The sequence below is a fragment of the Coturnix japonica genome, chromosome 2, assembly GCF_054131305.1.
Source record: "Coturnix japonica strain WE chromosome 2, WE-NBRP24, whole genome shotgun sequence".
Taxonomy (NCBI): Eukaryota; Metazoa; Chordata; class Aves; order Galliformes; family Phasianidae; genus Coturnix; species Coturnix japonica.
Genome location: NC_140664.1, coordinates 133,378,921 through 133,402,591, shown reverse-complemented (window position 1 = coordinate 133,402,591; position 23,671 = coordinate 133,378,921). Strand labels below are relative to the sequence as shown.

At 39.1% G+C, this 23,671-nt stretch overlaps 1 protein-coding gene across 1 annotated transcript; it reads left to right on the top strand.

Annotated features, from left to right (window-relative positions):
* Positions 1 to 391: 391 nt before the first annotated feature.
* On the top strand, positions 392 to 23,671 carry ACTR3B (actin related protein 3B). The gene is made up of 12 exons (XM_015852847.3): positions 392 to 555; positions 6,151 to 6,206; positions 8,047 to 8,171; positions 9,738 to 9,848; positions 11,499 to 11,594; positions 11,745 to 11,852; positions 13,137 to 13,280; positions 13,815 to 13,988; positions 15,557 to 15,649; positions 21,492 to 21,617; positions 22,044 to 22,127; positions 22,703 to 23,671. Exons 1-12 carry the CDS (start codon positions 512 to 514, stop codon positions 22,796 to 22,798), a joined length of 1,257 nt encoding a protein of 418 aa, XP_015708333.1. The 5' UTR covers positions 392 to 511; the 3' UTR covers positions 22,799 to 23,671.

Sequence of the window (23,671 nt, the reverse complement as noted above, 5' to 3'; positions counted from 1 at the left end):
TGTGATCAATGGTGCACAATCAACACAAGGAAGAACTCCACTGTCAGAGGGCAGAGCATTGGAACAGGCTGCACAGAGAGGTTATGGGGTCTCCTTCTCTGCAGATATCCAAGGATATCTCTGGAGATATTCCTGCTCAGACTGCAAGATCTCCAGAGGTCCCTTTGCATCCCTACTATTCTGTGATGTCCCAAACAACGCTACAACGCTGCTGACTTAAACACCGTTCAGCAACTTTATTCACTGTGTTCTGAAGCCCATAACAAGGGGATGAGGTAAAGTCCCTCCCTCAGCCATCCTCGCGGGCACACCGCCCCCTCCTAAGATGGCCGCCAAGAGCCCAAGGCGGCCGGTCACGTCACGTAGTGCCGGTGGGCGGCGCATGCGCCTTGTAGGCGGCGCTGCCAGGCGGCTGCATGGTGCCCGCCGCCCCTCCGGCTCCCATGCAGTGAGGCTGGGCCGGGGGGGAGCCGGCTGCGGGCTGTGTGCGGTGTAGGGCCGGCTCCCCAGCATGGCGAGCTACCTGCCGCCCTGCGTGATAGACGGAGGCACCGGGTGAGTGTGGGGAGCGGGGGGGGACCGGCGGTCACAGCCTTTTTGGCGACGTGTGTGTGACGGGGGGGTGGGGGGGTGCTGTGTCCCAACGAGCCCGTTTCTCCTCTTTTCCTTTCTTTGACTTTACAACGATCCAAGGACTTAAATGCTAAACGTGAGAATGACATTTGGAACGTCCGTGAGGAGAAAGATTTATACTTACCCTGCCTGGGCAAGTAACGTACTGTAACTTATTCTATAACCTATGCAGTGTTTAGCCAAACCACGAGTTTTGTTACTTGTCATTGTGAGGAGTGAATCTGAACTGCAGAGGCTGTGCTGGGCGTTTGGCTTTGCAGAGGGATGGATCTTAACTACCTGTCTGTGTCTAGTGAGGACCGCCAGCTTCTGATGGGTCTGTTGGTGCTGCTGTTGTGCCTCAGGAGTGGGAGGTGACCGAGGGAGCTGTGATGGAGATGCTGGAGATGCACTGCACTCTTTTCTTTGGCCCTGCAGTGATGGAAAGCTCTTAGGAAGAGAAAAGACAGTGGTACATGAGTTCAGCTGGTAACTTCGCATGTCAGGCTGTGCTTTAGGGTCAGCAATTTCATTTACTGATGGCAAGAACAGCCCTGCCTTCTGCAGGGAATTGGTTGCACTGTTTTGGTTCAGGTGATGCTTGGAAATTTCTCTTTAAAATTTCCAAATCTGAGCTATTGTATGAAAACCAAAAGGAAAAGAAAGATAACTTAAAAAGGAAGTGATAGGTAACCAGAGCAACCCATTTAGCTGATGGGTTCACCACCTTCTGTAAAAGGATTTTGTATTTTGAAGTTTATTAAGCTGTGACAAAACTTTCACAAGTCTCTTGTGCTGTCTCTGCTTATATGACCTGAAATCAGTTCAGTCTCCTCAGTGGAGAATACTGGAGTCCACAGCTGAAAGCTCTGGGAGTAGAACAGAGAATGGGTTCCATCTTGTATGTAATTCTGCCTGTCTGATATTCCATGGTAATTTCCCATGTATAAATCCCAAAGAGATTTTAAGTATCTGTTCTGCAAGGAACTTTGGTGTTTCAGGAATGTTAATTCACAGAATTGAAGAGCTTTTCTTGGGGAAAGGGGAACTCTAGGTAAGTCCTTTAGAAAAGATATGCTATGAACTGCCAAATCCAGAACGTGCACAAAATATGTCTGTCTGTCCTTTGTAGGAGCTGGAATCTGTGTGTATACAAGTATAGTACCTTGTTTCAGAAAGGGTTCAGACAGCCCACAAGTGGACTTGTTATTTCCATGCCTCCAAGTGATCTTAATAGGTGTGAGACCTATTCGAAAGGGCTGACAATAGCAGGACACGGGGAAATGGTTTTAAGTTGAAAGAGGGAAGATTTAGGTTGGATGTTAGGGGAAAGTTCTTCACTAGGAGAGTGGTTAGGGCCTGGAACAGGCTGCCCAGGGAGGTTGTGGATGCCCCGTCCTTGGAGGTGTTCAAGACCAGGTTGGACGGGGCCCTGGGCAACCTGATCTAGTAAAGGTGTATGTTTGGTGGCCCTGCCAGGCAGGGGGGTTGGAACTACATGATCCTTGAGGTCCCTTCCAACCCGGGTCATTCTGTGATTCCGTGAGACAATGTGGTGTCTCTGCTGATGGGACTTTATCTGAAGTAAATCATCTTGCAGAACAAGAAGATGTAAGATTCTGCTCCAAGCAGCCAGAATTAGCTTGACTCACTGATCCAGTCTCTGGAATTTTCCTCTGTGTGGGTTGAAAACCTTCTTATTGTTAGAATGAATCTACTTTGCGTTGCTGGCTTGGAACAATTCATTCAAATGATTCATGTAAAGGCTTTCAGCTGAAAAACTTGGAAGAGCATAACGGAAACAGAAAGGTGTGTGCAGATGCACTGTGATATATTTTGTGCATGAGAAGAAAAATGCATTTGCAAATGGAACATCCCACTCTGGTTTTGATGCACTAAGTCTTTGTTTTCTCTGAGTGAGGTTTTCCTGGTGATCAGCTTATGTGTTGCTGTCAGTCCTCATGTGCAGAAGGACATGCTATTTTTAGGGCCTTCGCACTACCAGGCCTCTCTGGTGTTGCTGTTCCAAGAGGCTTTAAACTTGGTGGCTGGTTTTATTAATTGGCATTTAGCTGTGGGACATCAGCACTCCACTAAGTGGGTGTGCGGAACGGAGGTGGCTTAAAATACTGCTCTTCATCTTCAGGCATCGAGGAATGCTTCTATTTTTAGGTGTATTTTATTCAAGTGATTTTTATTTTAGTAAGGAAAGCCGACTTTGGCCAAGCGTTACTGATCAGCTTATAAGTAAATACTTGATTTCTGGGTGAAGTGAGCTCTACTTGTCTTAAAGCTTGAAACTTGAGGGGTTGTTGTTGCTTTTGCCATTAAAGTTGGGTGGAACCTTGCAATGCTTTTTCTTGCTATTATATTTCTGATGTGAAATGAGTTGTTCCGTGCAAGTATTATTATCTCTGCTCTTTACACGTGAGACGTGCATAGCTACATTTCTAATTGCTGTTCTGGGTGTAAGGAGGATGGGTTAATGAGCTGTTATTTATAATCACAGGCTTCAGTCTTGGTCCTACCAGTCTCTCCCAAAGCTATGGCTCTAATTTGCAGTTTATTAATGTAGAGGTTGGTGATGCTTCTCTGTACATTGTGCAGACATGGTTTTTTCTATTATTTTATACTGCATTCTTTCTTCATTCCTATTCCTTCACATCCTCCTTCATTCCTAAAGTGCATCTCCACATCTTTATGAGGACTTTGTGTTTGGAGTTTCTCAGGGATATTTGTAATAATGATACTGCTTTTTCTTAAGGCCTTTCAGTGTTCTCAGTAGTTCTGTCTCTTCAGAGCTCGTTTGTGGATCTGACACGTTGCTTCTTGGTTTCCATCTTTAAAACTAAAGAAATTCGGAAATGTTCAAACTTAGAACTGTGGGGCTACATAACAGTTTGGGTTAGAAGGCACCTTAAAGCTTATCCAGTTCCAACCCCTTGGCATTAGCAAGGACAACTCTCCCTTAGGCCCACCCAGCCCTGAGCACATCCAAGGATGGGGCAGGGATGCTCTATGGGCAGCTATGCCATGATCTTTCTACCCTCATCGTGAAGAGTTTATCCTACTGTCTAATCTAAAACTACCCCCATTCAGGTTAAAATCATTCCCCCTTGTCCTATCCTTATGCTCCATCTACTGGAACACGTTCCTACTGATCTTTAATGCCGTCTTCAATATGGTACGTTTTGTAGAGTTTCCAGTAGGTTCCTATCTCGCTGGCAATAAATCTGCTACTTTTAATGAAATTGGAATACTGATTATCTGCACGTTCCCTAAAGCCTTCTCTGTAATTTACAGAACACGAGATGTTGCATTACCATTAGTCTTCTAGGCTGTAGCCCAGGAGAAAGAAACAAATGTGTTTTCAGATCCTTAAATATTCATTGGAAAAGGAGCAGGAGACCAGGTAACCTGCCTAACTATTTACATCCAGACCTTCAAGGTTGATGAATATTCAAGTGCTTTGTATGAAGGCAAACAATGTCTGTAGCAGGTCCTGAAAGTGGGTCACCCAACCACTCTTGTGTACTGCCCTGGATGATGGAGTGCCCAGGAGCTGAGAAGTTCAGGCAATGATAAAATCAGTCAGTAAGATACCAAGTGATCAGCTTCAGATAGTGACAAATCAAATCAGTAAGACACTGAGCTATCAGCTTTTGGTGCCTTTGTAAGTTATCCTAGCAGTGGGTTCTGATTCCAGCTTGAGTGGTGAGGTAACGCCACGATAGACTGATACCCCAAATTGACTCTTTCTGGGTGTTTTGCCTTTGAAACCATGATTGAATTTGAGTCTGACAAGTGTTTGGGGGGTGAAGAGATGGCAAACTGAACTCACCTTTGGGCCACGGCTTAGGTTATGAAGGAAGTTCTGGCTATATTGCAGGAACTTTTAACTTTCAATATAGGGATACACATATAGGAATAATATAAAAAGTATATGTATGTAGTTCTATGCTTATATGTGTGTATAGTGGCTATTTTTTGTTGTCAGTGGCTTTCTGCCTGTCTTGCTGCTTCTCAGCCTTAGACCTAGGACTTCTGAGTCCAAACAGGGTTTCCTTGCCATTATGGGCACACAAGCAAAACCCATTTCAGAGAGACAAATGAAGAATAAGTATCCTGTAATGCATCCCGAGTCCCAGCGTAACGCCTGCTTTGTTGTTTGATGCATTTTAACTATATTCCCATGGTGGGCTTCATTCTAAAATGTGGAGAAACCAAGCAGTAATTATCATGAAAAGAATTCTTGCTAGTAATGGCCTGCTTTACAAATCAGTCTAATTTAATACCCTGATTATGTTTTTGAGAGCCATAGAAAGTATGTATAAACATTCTGGATTATACAGGCATATGCTTTCAGTGTAATGATGATTAAAAATACAACAAACCCTTGCCCTCGAAGCACAGCCCCTGTCTTTTTAGCCTTGGGGAAAAAAATCTCTTAAAAAAGATTCCTTGAAGTCTATTGAAGCTATAGCTTTGAAGAGATGTTGAAAATACAATATTTAAATTCCAAGGTCATTGCTAATTCAGTTTTAATTTCTTTATCCAAGCAAACTGACTCTTAATGAGTATTTTTATACCAAATACTCCATAAAGGGGCACTTTCTGTTTTAGCTGTTAAAGAAGGAGCCACATTCTGTTTTAAGGGTGTCATTTGCAAATATTGATAGTAGGCAGAGATCCTAAATAGGTTGTGATTTTGTGACTGGTCTTTAACAATGTTATGCCTTTGATTTTCATGGAGAAACTGGATGTGATTAATGCTGATTTTCCCCTCACAATCCGATACTACAGTATGACAATATCAGAGAAAAAGTTCAATTCAAAACTATTCAATTATAACTATTCTTTTAAGCTCCTTCTGAATGTATTTGTGTATTTTAGAACCATTCTTTGTAGTCTGGGATGTTAATGATTTATAGTTGTTAAAACCTGAACTAGCTTGGAGCCAGGAAACCTCATGCAGAGATTTCAGGTTTTGTGTGGACTTTTTCTTACCTCCCTGAGTGCCTTGTTTCTTTTCTCTCCTGGTATTTGAGTTGATAAATATAAGTGTATATCTCAGTATTGTGTATTCAGACAAATAGTCAGTGCTTTGTGCCATTTGCTGTGGTGGTTGTTTTTTTCTGTTGGTCAATATTAACCAAATCCACAGCATCCTGTGGCATCTTTGGCTATGGGAGCTTTTGGAAAGGTAAGATCTGCATCTTCCTTTTATCAGTGGAATGTGGCCTAGCCCAGCTTTTGCCATAGCAAGTGAGTAAGAGGAAATAAGAACTGAGTGTCCAGGTTTCAGCATTCTGAAATTCCACTCTGAAAAGCTGAAAGTGCCTGAAAAATAAATAGCATCTAAAATATTTACCACTTCTGAGTTTTCTTCTCAGCAGGTTTACACTTGAAAGCGTAACCTAGAAAATATAGATGTGGTATTGCTTTTTTGGCCTTCAGTGTGAGAAGTGGAGTGGATTTATTTTTGTCCTTAATGTGTGTGTGCACATAATGACCTTGTGATCCTTCTTTCTTTTCCAGGTATACCAAACTTGGCTATGCAGGGAATACGGAACCTCAGTTCATTATTCCATCATGTGAGTAAATGTTTTGTCCCTCCAATTTTTGGGGTACATCACTGTTACTAAGCACTATGACAAGTTGCTTTCCAGCTCCCATCTTGGCCTTCATAGTCTTTTGTCCATCTGGGAAGCAACATTATTTGTGTTAGCATCATTGGCTGGAGTATAGCTCAGCAGAACTCCTTCGCACTCAGCTAGACCCGGTGTTTATTAAATCACCTCTTGGTTGCCATGACAAATGAAGAGGACTTCAATTCTATTTCCTTTTTACATCCATTATTTTTTTTGCTAGGACCCTTGAGTAGACAACGCAACTCACCCCCAGTCTACCTGACACCACGGTTACTGCCTGGGTCATCAGGGAGAGCCTTCCCACCAAATTAAGTACTGAAGTGCAGATGGTGTCTGCCTTGCTTGAGTCTGTCTGAGGCTGCAGGCACTTTAATGGTCAGAAAAGTTGTTCCTGTTAGGTAATGTTTATTCAAGGGTATATTTACCCAGTGAAATGTTTGTACCCATTTAACATGGTTTTGGTGAGCAGATTTCCTCTTTTTGTTTTCCGCATTAAAATTGGTTAATTTAAAATGTTACATGTTTTCCAGTGTTTTTAATTGTAATCTTAGTAGTTGCTCTCAAATGCTATATATGTGTACAGACTGTAGCACTGACTGCCTGTTTAATCCCATAATGGCTTTTATTATTTCATGCTTATCTCCAATTGCAATAAATGCTGCCTTTACTTTTTGGGAACTTCATCAGTTAACTCCTGATTAAAGCATCCATTCTGCCACGTGACTACTTGTAATAGGAGGTATAAAGATAAGGAAATAATAATGGTCATTGGGGCCAAAGAGGTGGAGTGGAACACGATCCTTACCAGCTGTAGGTTCAGAAATGGTTATAGTCTGTAACTATGGTAAGGAGTAATTCAAGCCTATAGCACTTGTAAAAATCTTAACATCTTGTGTTAAAGAAGTGGGATAGCAAGTGTTTCCTATGAATCTTTTATAAACCTTGTTTTATTGAACTGAGATAACGTGTGGAGACTTGAATGTGTTTCCAAAAGAGCTGTTTGCTTGTCAGTAATTTGTGGTCTTGATGTTGCTCAGTGCTTTTGTGGCTGATTCCTGCTATGCATTTTCTATGTTATTGAGGGCCTGATGATGATGTATTAAAAAAACCCAAACAACTCTGCAGATAAATAATCAGTGTTTTACGTTACTTCAGACCCTTTTTATTTATAACTTGCCCCAGATTTGTTTGTTGTTTTTTTTTCCTGCTATCTGCTTGCCTATAGCAGCCATCACCTAATAATTTAAGCGAGAATTGTAGCCTGATAATGGGAGTCATGAGAGTTTCCAAAGATGTCTCTGTAACAGTGCAAATTGATTTATCCCCTCCGTGCTTCCTCCTTCTCACCAATCAGGGTAATCACTCCAGTACTTACTTCTGAAGTACGTAGTTTTTCTTCTCTTGCTCCCTTTTCCTTAATTTTGAGCTGAAATTCAGAAAATAACATCACTTACTGACTTAGAGCATCTGTTGGTGGAACACAGCTCTCATGCAAGTTAAATGACTGCAGTAGTCCGTAACAGAATGCATTTTAAGAGATGCCCTCTGAGCTATCTATTATTTTAACAAGAGGTTGGTGACCAAAATCCTTCCTGAGAGAGCACCAGGAATGAATTTTGTTCTCTTGCCTTGTCAGCAGGTATAATTTCTGCTTTCTGCCAACTGTGACTTCTGTATTCCAGTTTTTATTTCTGGGAAAGACTCCTTAAGGAAATAAATACACGAATTCCTATATATTTAGCGACTTTAATTTCACTTCAGTTTGTTTGGATTTTATTTTAAGGTATTGCAATCCGGGAATCAGCCAAAGTAGGTGACCAGGCTCAGAGGAGGGTAATGAAAGGCGTTGATGATCTGGACTTTTTCATAGGAGATGAAGCCATAGATAAACCTACCTATGCTACAAAGGTAAGAAAATAGTGAGTATTTTTTCTGAAGGCTTCTCAAATTGTCACACTTCTATTGCCATTATGTATTGTTCGATGTCTTTTTAATAGCTACTTAAAAAAACACATTTGCTTTAGAATCACAGAATCACCAAGGTTGGAAAACACCTAAAAAATCATCCAGTCCAACTGTTCACCTATTACCAATAGCTCCCACTAAACCATGTCCCTCAACACAACATCCAGTCATTCCTTGAACACTCCCAGGGTCGGTGACTCTACCACCTCCCTGGGCAGTCCATTCCAATGCCTGACCACCCTTTCTGAGAAGTAATTCTTCCTAATGTCCAGCCTGAATCTCCCTTGTCATAGCTGGAAACCATTCCTTCTGGTCCTATCACTGTCTACATGAGAGAAGAGGCCAAGCCCCAGCTCACTACAACCTCCCTTCAGGAAGTTATAAAGAGCAATGAGGTCTCCCCTGAGCCTCCTCTTCTCCAGGCTGAACGTTCCCAGCTCCTTCAGCCTCTCCTCATAAGGCCTGTGCTCCTCCAGACCCCTCACCAGCTTTGTTACCCTCCTTTGAACACATTCCAGGGCCTCAAGGTCTTTCTTGCAGTGAGGAGCCCAAAACTGGGCACAGTACTCGAGGTGCGGCCTCACCAGAGCTGAGTACTTACTTCTTGTTAGAAAGCAACAATTTTTATTTATTTATTTATTTTTACAATGACATGCTTTTGGTTTGTTGATTTTTTTTTTTTTTTTTACCTTGCTTAAGTGCCCCTTTTACTATTTCTGCCCTTTATTGGGTGTTTGTCCTCTGTAAATATCCGCTGAATCAGTGCAGTTGGTCAGTGTTATTAGCTATTGAAGTAGACACTCATGCTGAATGTTTAAATTCTTGTTAACGATACATGTTTTTAACATGGCACATGAATCGATGAAGGTATCGGATACTTTTGCTTCAGGGATTGTCACAATTGTTTTGTGGAGGGCTGACTTCAGCATGGCTTCCGTATGAATCATATTTTCCATACCCTACTAAGGGACTTATTGTGCTTACAAGATGTTAACAGCCTCTGAATTATGTGGAAAAAATCATATTTTATACATCCTACTGTATTACTTAAATGTCATCTGTGTTGCTAACATTGAACAAAATGTAAACATATTCCTGCCGTAATTTATGCTGAAAAATGTATTGCCTGTATGTTCTTTACTTCTTACAGATTGGAAGACATATTGAAGATAAGTATGATTCACAACTTTATAAATGATTTAACTGATACAAAAAGAGATTAAAATATGGTGCTGCAAGAAAATAAAGCAAGATTAAGAACTGAGTTTGCTCTCTGGCTTGCAGTCCTGCAACCCAGAGTTGCAATGGGAAATACGTGGGAATGTGAGATAACTTGAAACAGTAATTCTGAACTAAAGAGAGAATAGAGGATTTGATGGTGTGACTATGAGATATGAGAGGCTTGAATTCTTGCAGAAGATGTATGGATTTGGGTGCTTTCACTATTCTTGTTTTTGGGTTTGTTTATTCTCATATGATATAGAAGGTTGACACGTTTCCTTGTTTCAGTGGCCTATACGACATGGTATTGTTGAAGACTGGGACCTCATGGAGAGATTCATGGAGCAGGTCATTTTTAAATACCTACGAGCTGAACCTGAGGATCACTATTTTTTAATGGTGAGTTACTGAGACTGAGAAAGAGAAAACATTTTCTAAGAGGAAAACTACACATTATTTAGAGAGTGTTTATGCAAGAGCAGAAGTATATAATACTGTAAGTACAAGCTCCCAATGTGCAAATTCCAAGCTCTGTTAGAGGATTTTTCTCTGAACATGACTTATATTTCTTCATCAAATGGAGAAAAATGAATCTGTTAAACTGTGTTGGAACCAAATTCTGTTCAGTTTGTGATGCAGGCTGCTGACGGGTTGGATTTTGTTTTTGAAAAGCTTCAATTGCTTTGTTGAAACTGAATTCTATTTGAAATTCTTGGCTGATTATGCAGTAGGGGATATTCTTGCTTAGTGGAGCACCATATGTTAGTGGTAAAGGACAAATGTATGAAAAATTTTCTTGAAGATCAAATTAGGTAACTAGTTCTTAACAAGCAGTTTGCAATGGACTGTTTTTATATCCTTTATGTTCATGTTTCCTTCCTTATGTTTGGTTTATCTCCATATTTTTCATTAAGGGAGCTTTTGGTTAGTTCTACTCTGAACATGACTTAGAATTATGGAATTGTCTAGGTTAGGAAAGGTCTTTGAAATCACTTAAGTCATCTACCTGACTTGCCATGTTCCTTAGTGCCTTGTCTGCTCAACTCCAAGTAGGAGGACTCCACAACTTCCATAGGCATCTTATGTTGGAGATGTTGCACAGAGCACCACCCACCCTTTGCTAACTCAAGTTATCTTCCAAGACCTGGCTGGAACTGATTGCAGGGCACATGTACACATCCCCAGCATTTTGTAGTACCAGACAAATATCACAGTGCACTGCACATAGAAGTCTTTTGAAGGCTGACTCCTACTACCTTCACTAATAGTTCTGCCTTCTGTTGCATGCACCAAAAACCTAAAAAGTCAGTGCTGCAGTGGCAGACTTCTATATAGCTTCAAAACCCAGCGCCATTTTGAGGCTAACTGAATGGATGGTGCCAATAGCTTGTTCATTTCTAAATGTTAAATAATTTGCACAAATTGAATAAGAGTGTGTGTAAAAGCAATGGAACGGATGTGACTAATGGTGCTATACACTTGTGTAAAGTGTATTGTGAAGAGACCTTTGCTTACTTGGAATCCTGCAAAATATTTCTGTTTGGTTTTATTAGTATTCATTCCTTTTCCAGGTAGAATTATGTGGGACATAAGGAATCTTCAGAGGTTGTCTGCTCCTAGTATATCTTATTAAGCTTTTCACCTTCATGTTTAAGCACTGAGCAGTGTGTTTTTTTCCCTATGACTGGTCCTTTTGAAATCAGCTGGGCCACTCCAACACATTACTCTCTTATTCTTTCTGAACACTTGAGAGTTGAAATCATGTCACTCCTTGTAGCGGCAATGATACGGTATGATAGAAAACAACATTTCTTGTAACATAATTGTTCCTTTGCTCTGAAAATTTAATTCAAATCAAACATGTTGTGGAAAATAACCTTCTTGCCACTCTCCCCAGATTGTGCGAATTCTTTATTTTTAGAACTGGAGCTTGTGTGAGATTTAGGAATGCATTAAGAACTGTGGAAGTTTGGTTATTACTCTACTGAGCTCATCATTGCATTAACTATTAGGACTCTGAGAGGTTGTTTTTGTTTTTGTTTTTTCCAGACAGAACCTCCCCTGAACACACCTGAAAACAGAGAATATCTTGCAGAAATCATGTTTGAATCATTTAACATACCAGGACTTTACATTGCTGTTCAGGTGATCAAAGTGAATATATACTTCTAAAATACAGTACAGCTGCAGTGTATATTATCTTCCATACGCGTATGTCTGAAATGCTTGAAATGATTGTTTTCTAAGATTGTAAATCAGCACATTCTGCCTAAACACAAACTGTTTCTCATACAGGCAGTGTTGGCCTTAGCTGCCTCTTGGACATCACGACAGGTTGGAGAACGTACTTTGACTGGAATCGTCATTGATAGTGGTGATGGAGTGACCCATGTAATTCCTGTGGTATGTAGGAGGGTGCTTTACTTAAATATTGGTTGCTTAGTCAAATACACGTTTTGCTTTCTATATATTAAAATAAGAACTACTGAAGTAAACAGTGTTTCAAAAACTTTATAGTTTATTGGTTGTTTGGGATTTCTTTCCTCCCTATGGTGGCTTTGCAAAATATTTGCTTATGTGACTTTATTTATGAGATTAATTTTAGCTGTCCAAACTATTGCACTAGGGCATCTTATAAAGGCTGCTTCTATGTAAATTCTTGTCTTGCATTAATGTGATGCTTCAGTTCTGTTCAATATTAATGTATATCACTGTTAAATTTCCTGCATGCCAATGTTACTTCTTGTCATACATATGAGCATTTTTTATCTCTCGTATTTTATTTATGTTACGTAGCTGTTGCCTGTGTTTTCAAAGTTAGTGAACTCTGTGGAAGCAACTGCAGGGTGGTACAAAGGCATGTTCATATACATGGTTCATTTCAAATGGCTTAATTCTGGCAGGATGATAAAAATATACAGTTATCCATGCATACTAACATATATTTTATTGATGACAGTGTACTTCTGAAGCATATCGTATGCTTGAATGATCAGTTATTTCAGGAATGAACATCTGACTCCTTATAATTTCTTGCATTTTGGTATTAATCTGCTTGTACCCGTATTGTTTTCTGCTGGGAAATGCTGGAAAAAGAACATTTACCATATGAAGCTCTGAAGCATGTAAAAAGCAAGAGAAGAAATAACGTTGGTTCAGCAATACGACTGCTTTCAGTCAATATGTCCAGGAAAAAATGCAACAAATAGATTTCTTGTTTTCATTGTACTTGTTAGATATGTCTTCACTTGATTTTTTGTTGTTGTTGCTTGGGCTTTTTAATAACTTTATACTTTTTCCTGTTTGTTTTTCATTTTGAAACAGGAGGTGGGCAGTCTTTCCATATTATTATTTGGTTTTCAACAACATAAACAAAAGAAATATTACATCTGATCAGACTTTTGTCTATATTAATATCTGCAAGACTTTTTTTGTCTGTTGCCTGTGTGTTTCACTGTCTATTAGATCAGCAGTATCTGTTTATAAGTTGTAATGGAGGTTTGCAGGGGGCTGCTTTGCTTGCATGTGGTAACGCTTCACTGTTCCAGTATTTTACTTTCAATTAAAAATGAAAGCAAGCTATCATGCAAACGAATGGTAACTTTGCTGTTGATTCTTGATGTTTTGCACAGTATGACTTTGCCTAAAGATCATCTTCCTGTTGTTTTCCCTCCTCCTCCCACATAGGCAGAAGGCTACGTAATTGGAAGTTGCATCAAACATATTCCTATTGCAGGTAGAGATATCACTTACTTTATTCAACAACTCCTGAGGGAGAGGGAAGTGGGAATTCCTCCTGAACAATCTCTGGAGACAGCAAAAGCCATAAAGGTACGTCCTTCTTTGTCTCGTAATACCTAAATGCTTTGAGCAAATGTTCTTTTTATGCTTTAGCAAGTTGCTTGTGTTCACTTAAAAATGCAAATAGTTACACAAGCTTCTGCTGGCATATCCAATCCAGTGCACTGTAAGGAAAAGGAGGAAGAAAATCGTTACGTTAGACTCCTTGGTAGAGCTGAATATGCTTTGCAGATTGAATTAGCATTTAGAGCTCAAGATTTGTTTAAGATTTGATTTTTTTTATTTAATGCATATGTGATGTCAGTAGGTTGATTTTCATGGATCTGATCTTGAAAAGAGAGTTTGCTATTGAACTTCTCTGTAATCTGGATGAGTCAGTGTGGAATCTTATTGAAGAGTTAAGCGTGTGCGTTGTCTCGAATGGTTGAGGCTTCAATAGTTATTGGGCTGTTCAAGAGATATTTGTACCCAAATCTGTAAGAACGCCTACATGTTTTTATTTTTCTCATTAAAGTATACTGTAATTCAATAATTATTTTGGCATTTTTTTTTATTTCTGAACAGGAGAAATATTGTTATATTTGCCCTGACATAGTGAAAGAATTTGCTAAGTATGATGGAGATCCACGAAAATGGATCAAACAGTATACTGGCATCAATGCCATCAACAAAACCAAGTTTGTTATAGATGTTGGTTATGAAAGGTTCCTTGGACCTGAAATATTCTTTCATCCTGAGGTAAGAGTTAAATGCTAATAGTATTAAGTTACAGAAACTTTACCGTGTAAGTGGAGGGGGAGGGAATTACTGTCACTTTTGATGCAAGTGCGCCATCAAGTGGATGTAAGCTCTGAGTGGGTTTCCTAACTGCAAGCTGTGTGCAGTCTCAGGCAGCACAAGAACAGAGCAAGGTGAGTACAGTGGGTATTTTCTTTTGTTGTTTCTTATGCTATGTTTGTAACCTCTTATTTTCTTTCTTTAAAGGCAACCTAAAGTTCAGAAAAACAAGTTGGAACTTTTAGGTTTTGTATAGTACGCTCTGGTTTAAACCAGTATGCTTTCATACTCTTGTTTTTAGTTATGTTACCAGTCTGGGCTATACTCTACATGGAATTATTCAGTTGATACTGTTTGAAATCTTGACTTTTGTTACTGCTTTCTGTTCATGCCGGTTTATAGATGTTATATTTATCCCTGAGGGAAGTCCATTGAAATCTGTGTTGTTGTAGTAATAAGTAACAGTTCTGGGAGACATTTTTAGTGCCTCGTCTGTCTGATTTTTGGTCGTTCAATTTGAGTGAACTTCAGTATGTTGTGGTATCTTGGGAGAAGGTAGAATCAAATTTCAGTGTTTCAGCATGGCAGAGTGTTTCCTATGCATTATTTTATGCTACATTCAGCTTATTACACGCAACCATGGTCTGTAATAGAGTATAAAAACTTAATCAAGGTCTATATTAGCACTAACGTTTCATTTTGTCTACCTTCTTCATACTGGAAGAGTGTTTGAAAATTTCATTCTTTTGCCTTTTTGCCTAAATTCCAGCTTTAATCTGTTTGTTATCAATTTCTAGGTGTCTAATCTTACATCACCATTAAACCTTTATGCTCTAAGTAGCTTTTCCTCCCCACTGTTTACCCACACGATCTTACAGAGGAGTATTGAATCCCCTGTCAGACTTGGTTTTAATAGTTTATCTTTCTCCAGACCCTATAAAGACTGTGAGGGATATGACAAAGGACAATCTCCCTTTTGTTTTCATTACTTGACATAGTAATGTAATGTAATGTACTTAATAACAACCTGGCTCTGTGTTGAAAACACTGCCTTTCTGGATAAGAAAAACAAAGATGATACATACTGCTCCCAAAAAGAATATCCCTGGACTTCATTAACTCCTAACTTTAAAAGGCTTTGAGTTAGCTTGTTAAAAGCTGTCTTTGGTAAAGCCATCTTACAATCTTATTCTGTTTTCAGTTTATCTCTGTCTGACAAAGCTTACTCTGAAATCACGTCACATGCAGTAGTAGGCTTCTAGTGCATACATTCTAACAGTGAATTTATGGCCAAGGAGGAGAAGCTGAGTTTGCCTGTAGAAAAGAGCATTATATTATTTACTATAATAATATATCATTATATTATTTCCCTTATACAAAGTGGGTTATAGTGTAGAGTACTTGGTCTGCAGGATTAATACGGACTTTTATTTCCTTTTTTTTTTTCTTTTAAAAATACTGTTACAAGCCATCTCTGCCTTTTCCTTTTTTGGAAGGAAACACACATTGTCTGTTTTATTTCATTCCAGTTTGCTAATCCTGATTTTATGGAATCCATTTCGGATGTAGTTGATGAAGTTATACAGAACTGTCCCATTGATGTCCGGCGTCCATTATATAAGGTATGGCCTTTGTGTTCTAATATTAACTGAATTCATTTGTAAGATAATTGTCATCATTATGATGCATTTGTGCATGCTATGATTTCTCCTGCTATGAGAAATGTGAACTTTTGAATGGATATAAAGTTTAAGATAAACCAAGATACAGTTTTTCCAAATGAGGGATACTTGATATTTACTGCTTTTAATTTTAAGCAAAAGATGGGGATTAGCAGTGGCTTGGCATGCAGGTAAGTATTGTTCCCAAGGAACTATTTATATTTGATGTTTGTAACATATATTCTTACACATGGGAGTTCTTGTATTTGGCTGTGGTTTTTCATTAGAATCTTGTCTATGAGAGTTGGTATTACTCAGGATCAATTAAGTTGTAACTAAGTATATCTTAGGGCTGTTTGTATCTATTAACATTTTGTAGCATATTTTAGTTATCTAGATAACATATTCTGTGATCTAGAATGAGACATAGTAACCTAGAGCAAATCCTCAGTGCAGGACAAAAGAGGAAGTGTGCTGCTTAACAAACTTCTATGCAGAGTGACTTTTGCAGTAGATGGCTACAATGGCTTCAAGCTTGGGATTGCTGCAGAAGATTTTTGGAAACTCTTAATGTCTGTCTCTCCTTTGTCCTTTTTATTTTTACAAGACTGAAGTTTCCATAGAGGCAAATACCTTCTTTCCTTGGAGTGCTAGACTTATATTGGATATATGTAGGTGTTTCATCAATCTTCCTCCAGAAAATACCTTAAAATACCCTGTTGCAGGTTATATGTGCTGTGTAGACTTTGAAGCATTGTTCTGTAACCCATCTTCTGATGTCCTATAGTGTCTATCATTCCTGGTATTCCTCTTTCCTATCTTATCAACAGTCCTCTTGTGAGGCTAATTGTATTACCCTATGTTGAGGTTTGGAGTGACAGGACCTTCACTAGACTGTTGCTGTTCAGCCAACTGACAGATGTTGATGATGCTGTTCCTAAAGCCTGTAGCTGTTCAATTCCACATGCAAGCATTCTTCTACAAATTCTACAAGATAAGCTCATGAATTCTTTTACTCATATAATGGTTAGCAGCAATAATTATTCTATGATTCTGTGTACTTTGTTTTTAATTCTGATAATGATTACACCTCAATGTGATTGCTTGGAAACATTGATTTATATTCTTATTCTGTCTTCCCTGTCTGTATCTAATGGAGTTGAGAGATCCAGATTGCTTGGAGTGAGAGTCTTTCTGATAAAATAAGGAAGGATAGGTAAGCTGTTGAGTTTGGAACCAAGGACTTGCACTGAAATTTGAATTAAAAAGGTATAAATATATTTATTTTTTTAAATAAATCAGAAACAACAGAAAGTAGAATTAAATGAAACTGAGTGCTGAGGTGAGGGAGGAGTAACTTTTGGATCTTAACATAGGGCTGAAATAGTCTGGCATCCTGGTTATGTTGCTTATTCCTGTATGCTGAATTCCACTGGACAAGGAAACATTCTGCATGCAGCAGGTAATGTAATCATGCTTCTGTAGGTTTGGTGAGGCTGCTGGAAGTGCATCACATCACCTTTGGTTTTCCTTGAGCAGAATGGTATAGTTAGTTTGTCCAGTTCTGTTTTTTTAGCGTGTTATAACAGAAACATCGAATGGTTTGAATTGAAAGAGACCTGAAAGATCACCTGGTTCCAAGACTTTGCTGGGACACCTCCCACTAGACCTAGTTGCCCAGAAACCCATTCAACCTGGCCTTGAACTCCTTGAAGTATGGGGCATCCAGAGCTCCTCTGGACAGCCTGTGCCAGTGCTTCACCACTCTAGTAGTAAATAATTTGTTATTGAATATAAATTTTACTACCTTTTAGTTTAAAACCAACACTTGTCATTACTTGTCTACAGGAATGTAGAGAGCAGTAGCATGATGTGGAAAAAGAAGGTGATTTTTCCCACTGCTTTTGGGTTACTTTGAGTATATTACTAAGCACAGTGTTATTAATGCACATCTAGCTTGAAATCAGCGTGAAATATCTACTCTGTATATTTGCAAGGAATGATGTGTGGTTTCAGTACTGCTATTTAAAATCTCGCTTTAAGTTGGAAGTGCTCTGTATGACTTCGAAACTTGTCCTGACTTTGTGTCAGTTGGGGTGTATCTTACGACACCTTACCTCAGTGTCAAAAAAGAATAGCCAGACTATTCAGACTATCAGTTGGCTAGTGGATATTGTTATAACAACTTTTGAAAGTGGATGAAGGACTTTTCTAAGTACTAAAAACTGCTTGATATTCTAATAAGTTATGATGTTTCTTTATATTTTTGTAACAGGTTCAGAAATTGTCATTCTTATCCCTCGCTGTTTCATCTTCCTTTTTCACCTCCAGTGTCTCTCCCCAGATACTTCCAGAGTTCTGACAGTAACAGTTGATGAGAACAGTATCAACAGTTCTGAAACCTGTGCCTTCTGCCAGCGGGATGTGACCAACAGCCTCACACTTGCATATCCCCGTGACTGATTTCTTTCAACTCCTCTTCATTCTCTGCTGTGTTTTTTGGCACAAATATATGATTTGAGATAAAAGTGATGACTGACAGAGCATTCAGATGGTTTCAGAAATCTTTCAGAAAGATTCTAATCAACCAGGTCTAAATGTTCAGGGTGGAACAAGTTATCACATCCTTGTCCTCTTATTTTTTTTTTTTTTTAAGCTAGTTTTTAAAGCTGGTTCCATCACATGAGTTGGGACTGTGGTGTAATGGTGAATGTGGACTTCTGTTATAGATGGATTATTTTGCCTTTAATGAATTTTAAGGCTACTGCTTCTTTTCTATTGAGAAGATGACTCTCAGCTGGATGTGCAGCTAATGTGAGCAGTAGAGAACTTAAAAGTGCTGCTGCAATTGATGTTTGCAGTAGGCTTATTGTACTTGTGTTCTCTTAGAAAGTCAAACTCTTGGCTACCCAGCTTGTAATGAACCATCCTTGAATCCTGGAGAGGTTTGAAATGCAAAAGACTAAAGCTATAGCAAATGTCTCCCTAACGCCACTTCTAACTTAAAATACTTCTTAAATAGTGTGAAAGCAGCCTCACATACACCGTGTGGTGTATAGATGGCGCTGTTAGATCACTGTGCAGCTGTGGGCTGCAGGCAGAAATACCATCCAGCTGTTTCCAGCTCATTTGCCTTATCAACTCTTTCCTTACCTCTTTCTCTGAAATTGTAGGTGTCCTCAAGCAGAAGCTAGCAAGGGTTCAACTGACTTTTGTTTAAGTGTGCTTCAGCCAAATGGCAAAGCTTGCTATTAATTGCTAAGTGCAGAGTAGGCAGGCTCTGTGGGTGAGTTAAAGGCTGGAGAGTTTGCCAGGGCATTAGTTCTGCATCCCGTTGGCACTGATGTAAGTCCTGGGGAAAGTAAAGTCATTTCTGCTACTTAAAATTGAAGTCCCAAGTGATTAACATTAAGTGTAGCACAGGAGTGCTGAGAAGAAACCCAGCTCCTTATCCACTACTAATTAGTTTTATAACATTAGTGTGGTAGCTGCTTTAACAACAGCTGAGTTGTGGTTTCTTTTTTGTCTGAGTGCAGATGTGTTTCAGTAGAACAGCAAGGATCATATTTAAACTGATAAAAAATAAACACCGTGAATTTATGAATCTAAGAAACACAAATTGTTTCTTCATGATTAAAGTAAAATTTTATTCCAGAAATAGTCTTATTTAACTAAATCAGCAACTGTAGTTTTTAGGCAAACTTTACTTAAAGAAAGATTTTTGTTACTGTGACTGGGTGGTTTTGTTATGCTTTGTTTTGTGTCATTGTCGCATTGTCCTATACAGGTATGGGATCAGAGATGGTATGGAATGAAATTCAATATCCTATAGTTCATAATGGAAATGAAGGAAATAGATGGGAAGTGAGAAGTTTCCTGCCAGCCCTCCAAGGTGTATGGCATTGACCCTCAGTTTCCTTCCAGAACTAGTTTGCTTTTGTTATTTACTACCTGTGGTTATCTTATTCAAGAGCATGGAAGATCTTCAACCCTCTCTTCTAAGAAGATATATATCCTTTCAAACCAAAGTAGCTTTCAGCCAGTTAGCTATAAAAGCAGAAACAATCTGGAGCTTTTTTCCATCAGGGGGTGTGATCAATGTCAGCTGTAAGACCTGTGCTCTGCCTGGAACTGTTAAACCAGCTGGAGTGTGTTTAAGCAGGTAGATCAGAAGAAGTCTCACTTAAAGGAAGCAGCTGGATACTCAGATCCTAACTCCCTTGATCTCTTTATCTGGGAAGCCAGAGAATTCCCAAGCAGGCTGGAAACCCAACCACCACTAGTAAGCTTTCTCCACAGATGTGTTTAGCCTTCCTTGCTGTTACTATCTTTCTCATTCCAGTGGTTACTGGAGCTATTGTATAACACTCAGTAATTTTAGAGGAGGTATTGGCTGTTCATTTATTTTAATCCTAACAGTTTTTTGCCACCTTCACTGTGTTCTTTCTGAAGGGAGGTTTGTTGCTCAGAGGGTGAGGAAATTGTGTGTGGATTCTGCCTTGCTTGTGAGTGAGGCCTGCCTGTCTTCTGCCTTCCTTATGGAAGATTGACCTGCTGAGTTGTGATTTGTTATCAGCAGTCGTTTGATAAAGATTTCATGCAGATTTGGCCCAGTGCTGACAAGAGCTATTGGGAACAGGGGAACTGTAACTGTGTAGAATCATGTCATAATGGCAGATGGTGGTACCTACTTGTATCCCACCTGCTGTTTAGCCTGACTTTTCCAGCTCTGTTGATGAGATGATGCACATTTTCAACCACTATACTCTAGTGCTTCTATTCTTTTTGATCTGCATTGTACTTAATCTTCTTTTAGCATATAAAATTACTTGAATAATCGTAATTTCAAGGTGTGACCTTCTAGCTTTTATCCCTGGAATGATAAAAGGTTTTCCTAGTGTTACCACTAAATGCAGTTGCATAAGGTGCTCTAAGATGTATTCATACAAGTATCCTCAAGAGTATTCTGAAATCTCTTAGTGGTATCACTGTCCACTTTGTGATGTATACTCAAAGTTTAATTTGCTTTGAATGGAATTATTGCTTTCACTCTCTTTGCCAATTTAGTTATGTCCAGCTAATATTTTCTGATGACAATGTTTAAATTGCTATTTCATCACTCAAGTTGGTGGTTGTCTTTTTTCCCTTTTTTGCCTCCCCGTTAGCAGTTTCCTCTTACAGAGTGTGTTGACCACTTTGAGGCAGGGGAAGATATGCTCTTGTATGTGGAGGGAGCTCTTGTATATAAAGGGGACAAGTTAATTTTAGGACCGACTGTGGTTTCTGGTTCCCACTTTATGTATATGGTTACTTTCCTCATTATTTTTCATGACTCAGATTGTACTTTTCTCAGGACTGTTGTCCTTTTTGGATATGTCTTTGAATCATTGGATTTGCTGGTTACTGCGTTTAGGAGCCTGACTCTTTAGAAATGAGTTCTAGATAACTTCCCAACCTGTGGAGTGGCACAAACAGCAACATAACAAGGCTAGAGCCTTACTTAGCATCAGTGCTAAAACTGCACGTTGTCAACGTCTCTAAGGTTTTTTACAGTGTCATCTGTCTCCTCCAGTGCATGTATAGATACTAACTCACTATTTTAATATAATCCTTTTCTTTTCTGGTGGTATATTCTACACAAAACTATAATTTAAAGAAAAAGGGAGAACATATGGAGCTGTGGACCTCCTGTGGAAACTAAGCGATATTAAGATGGTCTGTGTAGCTTGTCAGCTTCCTAATATGGTTTGTGAAACTCACTTTGAATTTGGATTGAAAGAGTGTGTTTTTATTTTCTCCACAGAATGTGGTGCTCTCAGGAGGATCTACGATGTTCAGGGACTTTGGACGACGGCTGCAAAGGGATTTGAAGAGAGTAGTGGATGCAAGGTTGAGACTTAGTGAGGAACTAAGTGGGGGTCGGATAAAAGTAAGTAAGAATTTCAAGTAGGGTGGTTATGAGAATAGTAGAAAAAATGAAGTTTAAAGCTTTCACCTCGCAAGTGAAAACACAGGGCTGCAGATTGAATAGAGTGTATGTATCTACTATTAAATCTCTTGGTAGCTTTGCAACTTATATTGTATCTTTACAGAAACCTTGAAGTTACTGTGAGCAATTCGTATGGACATTTGTCATGTCTCTTACTAGGAGAGAAGTGATCTCAGCAGTAGACAAGAGGGATTTAACTGTTGTGTCCTTCATTATACTAGTGAGGAATTGTTATATGGTTCAATCTACTAGGAAATATGACGCTCTGTGTAATGGTGAGATAGTGACATGAATGGAGGAGTGAAAATTTCTAGATGCTTTGAATTTATAAGGAAATGTAAACTAATGAGGAACTGTTTTTCTTAGCCCAAGCCAGTTGAAGTTCAAGTGATAACACATCATATGCAGCGTTATGCAGTTTGGTTCGGTGGTTCCATGCTGGCTTCAACAGTAAGTATTCATGAAAACTACTGTGAATCTTTCTTTTCACGTTGTCTACTGGCTATGTTTGTTCTGAGTACCACTTTTAAGCCTTTTTTGGCATCCTGAACTTTGTCACATTCTGCAATTCTATCGCAGTGTTCAGCAAAATTTGAACAGAGCAAGTGGGAGCTTTACTTGAGTGAGGATATCATGATATAACGTAATTCTGAAGTAATATTTATATGATAGCTGTGGGCATAGTCCCTTTATTCATGAAGTTAGCACTTGGGGTTAGTCAGGACTCTGAGTAGAAGATCTAAACAAACCTTCTTTGATGTGAGAGAGTCAAGTGGAGGAAAACGAGCAATTCATGTCTTCAAAGTGAGATTTCTTATTGCTCTTTTTAAAATCAACTCTGTTGTTTGTACAGACTTTCATTGAGTTCTCACATCTTAAAAAAAATAGTTTTATTCTGTTGCAAGAATATAGTACCTTATAATGAAGCTGCAATCTAAAAAAAAAATAAAGCATTATTTTATTTGTCTGTTTTCTGCTTTATGTATTATTATGGTTTTGAGACAGTTTGTTTTATGTTTTCATAGCCGGAGTTCTTCCAAGTATGTCACACGAAAAAAGACTATGAAGAATATGGCCCTAGCATTTGTCGTCATAATCCTGTGTTTGGAGTCATGTCATAATGCTTGTGTAATGGAAACAAAGTCTGTGATTTCTTACTCGTGAAGAAACTCGTGTCAGGCAGAGGAAGGCAACAGGTACTGTAAATACTGAAACAAGGTGTGGCTATCTCTTGGAAGCAATTGGATCACCGCTGTGTGCTACAGCACAGCTTACAGCCCCAAGTCATTTCAGTGAAAGCCATTTCTCTGCAGACTACTTTAAAGCCTATCCTTTCTTCCTAAATGTGAGGTAATTGACAGCGGGTGATTCTCTGTTTAGGAGGTTGTGCAGATACTACTGAAACTGAATCTGGAAGAAGGAGGCAGTGTTTTACTGCTTGTGGGAAGATTTAAACCTTTCCCACTTTTGCCCTAATTCTGCAATCAAATCTTCAGCAATGGAGCACTACATACCACATTGCCTTCAGGGGGGTTGAAATGGTTGCAGGTACCTGCCCTAACAGATTAGATTGCAGGATTGGGACTATACTTTGTAAATGTAGGGGGTTTTTTTTGTTTTTTTCATATCATTTTGTATTTTATGATATCAGTAAGGTGAATTGATGACTAGTTCTAAGCACGAACAGCTATCAATGTCATGGAGTGATGTTACACATTTCCAGGTGTGAGGCATGTACTGGAGTTGTGCTGGTATGTTTTATTTTGGGAAAATAAAAATAAATAGAAGCCATGTATGCTAGCAACTGATTTATTCTTGTTTGAATGGCACAAATTAAGCGATTCACAGTACTGTACGGAGTTTATTATAGCCATTGTTACTTTGTTTTGAATTTTCTGAAACTGTTTTATAGGAGATGTTTTGTTCTGATGTTGCTGAGTGGCAGATGACACACAGGCCTTGCACCAGTGAAATAAACGCTGTTAACATCTTTA